Source organism: Contarinia nasturtii, unplaced genomic scaffold (genome assembly GCF_009176525.2).
Source record: "Contarinia nasturtii isolate CC-2019 unplaced genomic scaffold, AAFC_CNas_1.1 Cnas_scaffold_129, whole genome shotgun sequence".
In the NCBI taxonomy this organism is placed as follows: Eukaryota; Metazoa; Arthropoda; class Insecta; order Diptera; family Cecidomyiidae; genus Contarinia; species Contarinia nasturtii.
Window position 1 is genome coordinate 9,592,247 of NW_022197486.1, and position 3,989 is coordinate 9,596,235.

Genomic DNA, 3,989 nt, shown 5'->3' on the forward strand with positions numbered 1-3,989 from the left:
GTGAATGTGTGCAACTCCTAATTTATGCGTTTCTTCAAATTCGAGGGGGTAGTCGAAAATAGAGAGCGAGAGAGAGGCATAAATTGTGAATGTACCACACACACAAACACACATACAGAGACATATAAACGTTGATCTCACCCTTGCATACAGGCACACGGTTATAGTTCTTGTTTATTTTAAGTAAATAAAAATGTTGAAATGCGAATACATACCCCAATGAATTTCATACTGTACGCTGATGCGTGTGCTCTCTCGCACAAGTGTTAGTTGGCTAGAACAAGAGAATAATCAAAACCATTTCGAAAATAACAGTTATCGGAGTGAATGTGATGCAGGACAAACAGCGTAAAGCATCGAACGGTAAACAAGCGAAACGAACGGAAAAAAAGGGAATAGACGAAATAGACGAAAATAATACGAACAAAATATAAAAAAGCAGCCCCATGTAAATATACACATGTATTCATTCATTTGAAGCGCGCGTTACATTAAATAGTGGTGGATGAAAAATATAATAGTTATAGAGCCGAGAACGCATCGGTTTCTATGTGTATGCATACTGGGATAGGGAAAAAGAGGGTGATGAAAGTGCATAAATATGAGAAACATATCGATTGTATTGTCATTTTTGTTGTGACCGTCGTACAATTCACATACGCACATTAGAACAAACACAATATTTCTATATCATTTCGATTGAAATTTAATTTTGCTTGAGTTTTGCCGTTCATTATTATTTTTATTCAAATCAAAAGCGAAAGCAGACACATTTGCTCGGTTTCTCATTGTGCTAGTAAATAATTAAATAAAATGTGTGCAAAGTGAGTTTTTATTTAAAAGTTAAAATTCAAATTAGCGACAGTCAACAAATCTATAAATCGAAAGTTTGAATCAAAGAGACAATAATAAGAGACAACGCCAGATCAAGAGGGATAACCCATAAAGAGAGACATATATAGATTGGAGCACATTGCAAGTGAAGGTGATAAATTGGAGAAATATTTCATGTCATTTCAATGGCCACATCAAAATCATATCGTTCGATGCCTTCAAGCAATATCAGTAAGTTTAGCAATGACAATTCGGGTCTGTTGACGACGGTAGCCGATTTGCCATACAATTTTAAATTGCAATATGTAAGCGTTGAAACGCCACTGGATTTATCACTAAAAAGTGTGCTCGGCCAAATAACGCCACCACATTCGCCGCAACGATCGCCATTAAAAAAGCGACCGTATCCTCATGTTATCGAAACGAATATTGTTAAAACGGAAGACGATGCAAGTAAAAAGACAACTAAGATTAAGAATGATACCGACAGTGACGTTGAGCCGCCGCCAGCAAAACTTGTCAAAAAAGAAGTCACACCAAATGGAAAACAAATCAAAGTGACTTCGATGCCAAAAACCCAAAAGTCGGTGTCAGTCAATAAAACGGCACCAGTTGCAACAACCGTTAAAGAGCACAAACGTGTTAAAGCCGTACGAAAATTGAAGTTTGATGAGAAAAAATCGTCGCCCGTATCGGGTACCATAATCCGTGCGCTTGATGAAATCGATGGCAATATTCCACAAGAATCGGGTGACATTGATCCACAGTACAATATTGTTGAAGTGACCGAAGAGGCAAAAGCCGAAATAGCCGCTATACCAAATGTGATTGGCGCTTATTTGTGTAAATTGTGTCAAATCGAGTTTGACGATGCATTCTGTTTGGCAAGACATCGTTGTTCGTGCATTGTATTGTTGGAGTATCGTTGTCCAGAGTGTGGTAAACGTTTCAATTGTCCAGCCAATTTGGCATCGCATCGCAGATGGCATAAGCCGAAAGAAGAGGTAATGAAAAAATCCAGTGATTCAAATGGGTCAGGTGATGCTGGTGACGAGAATGCCATACAGTATCCATGTAATTTGTGCGGAAAGTTTTTCAAGCGTCAAGCCTATTTGCGAAAGCATTTAGTGACGCACAATAAACCAAACAGTAAAACAAATAAACGAACCGTTTTGTCGGCCAGTGATTCAAATGATGATGGTAAAAGCACCGACGCCAATTCTCAAAACGGCAATGCCATTGCTACGAAAAATTCACGAACAAACAATCACGCAACAAACAAAAGTGGACGGAGCAAGAGTGTTTGCAGTGATGACTCAGTTTCATCGTCACAGGATTCGATTGCATCGAGCGTACGCTTCACATTTAATGTTAACTCATCGAATGATGTGAATAATGATAACAAAATCAGAGACTATGACGAAGTTCAACCATCAAGTTCACCAACACATTTTCGTTTGTTCAAAAGTGAAATTTTCACGGAAGAGGAAAATATTGCTGCTGCTGCCTTAGCTCACCTGAGACACGCCAAAGATTCCGTCATACGACACACCACCGCTTTGTCAACGTAAAAACAAAGCGACACACCAAAGTCTGATTCATCTGCGGTGCGGTCGGGTGATCTCGTTCCATTCCACTGCCGTCACCACCACTCCACTCAAGACATCCACATCTAGTTTCACCGTGTAACAACTCAATTATGTGTACATATACGAAATATACTAATTTATTGATTCGATTTAGGATTTCATGACAAATACTTTAAGTACAAATAGCAACAAGGAATTATCAAGCGATTTTGATTTCTTCGTCGACAACCAGACTTGACGTTGATTTCTTGGAATCGCCTCAATAACGTTAGTAAATGTCAATTACATTTAAGCTTCTCTCTTCCCATTCCAATGGACAAATTCGTATTTATTTATTTATTTTTGTGGATTTATTTATTTTATATGTACCATTTTATGCTTTCATTTCAAATGATTCTCTTCTGCAATTGTTTTCATTTAAAGAGAACTTTTTTTTTATTTGAATTTTATTTTATTATTTTTTTTTTCTTTATTTGAAACTTATCTCTATATTTTGATGATTTTTTGACATTTAATTTTTAGTTTTAAAGAATTTTAAATGTTAATGTTGCCCTTTCGTTGAAACGGTAAAATAACATATGATGAGTTTTATCTAGTCAGAGTGTTTCCGATTTTGAATCAAATTCGGAAACGATATATTTTATAATGCATAGAAAACTTAATGTAATTTAATTTAAACGAAAAGAAAAAACAAGACGAAAATTAGAGAGAAAATGCGCTTCGGAGCCCAACCGACATTTTTCGAACAATTTTCCCTTTTAAATTCTCCCTTATCACATTTTCTATATTTAGCGTATTAAATTTGATACGAATGATATGACAAATAAGCCGAAACTGATCGATTTTAGAATATCGTCTGAAGCTTTTAGATGAAATCAAGTAGAAAGCAGATTTTAAGAATATTTTTCTACGCAGAGAGAGAGAGAGAGAGAGAGAGACAAAGAAAAGAGATCAAGAGCTTAGTTTTAATGAAATAGCATAACATTGTACTCCTGGCGCACAGAAGAGACTTAGTTTTATAATAACGATATGACAATTTATCATAAGAAGCAATAAAGCACGTTTCTATTGTGCCATTAAACCGTTAATTTCTTCACACGTGTCATAATGATCTCTTTTCAAAATGAACTTTGACCATTGGGCATATATTCGCATTGAGATTAGATTAATTGGTTAGTTAATCGATTTATATTTTTAATTTTCGTTAGACATTTAAGTCGATTCATAAATTGTCGATATGATTGCGCGAGCAAAACACATCGCATTCATACAGCTCATACCAAAAAATAAAATTAAATAAATAAAAACAAATGGGTGGCCAAACCAGGGCCACTACAAACTATAATTAGCCTAAGGAATTCATTTTAGCCATATTCGTTTAGTTTGTATAAATCGTGCGTTTGCGTATTCAAAATCATCGTTGCAGAACCAAAATGATACATTATGGACTATTGAACGTGATTCTTGAATGGCATCGCACAACAATTTCTCTGATGGTTGTACGATTTTCTCTTTTACAATGTAATAATTCTTATAATTTTTTCTATTAAGAAATGTTCGCATTCC

General features: G+C 35.5%; 1 protein-coding gene across 1 annotated transcript; it reads left to right on the forward strand.

Annotated features, from left to right (window-relative positions):
• Positions 1 to 651: 651 nt before the first annotated feature.
• On the forward strand, positions 652 to 2,787 carry LOC116345853 (asparagine-rich zinc finger protein AZF1). Its single transcript, XM_031775569.1, has one exon. The coding sequence runs from the start codon at positions 1,020 to 1,022 to the stop codon at positions 2,403 to 2,405; it is 1,386 nt and encodes a 461-aa protein (XP_031631429.1). The 5' UTR covers positions 652 to 1,019; the 3' UTR covers positions 2,406 to 2,787.
• The last annotated feature ends 1,202 nt before the right edge of the window (positions 2,788 to 3,989 follow it).

What these genes read in the sequence shown, in the direction of transcription:
- LOC116345853 (XM_031775569.1), top strand. Translation starts at nt 1,020, where the DNA reads ATGGCCACATCAAAATCATATCGTTCGATGCCTTCAAGCAATATCAGT.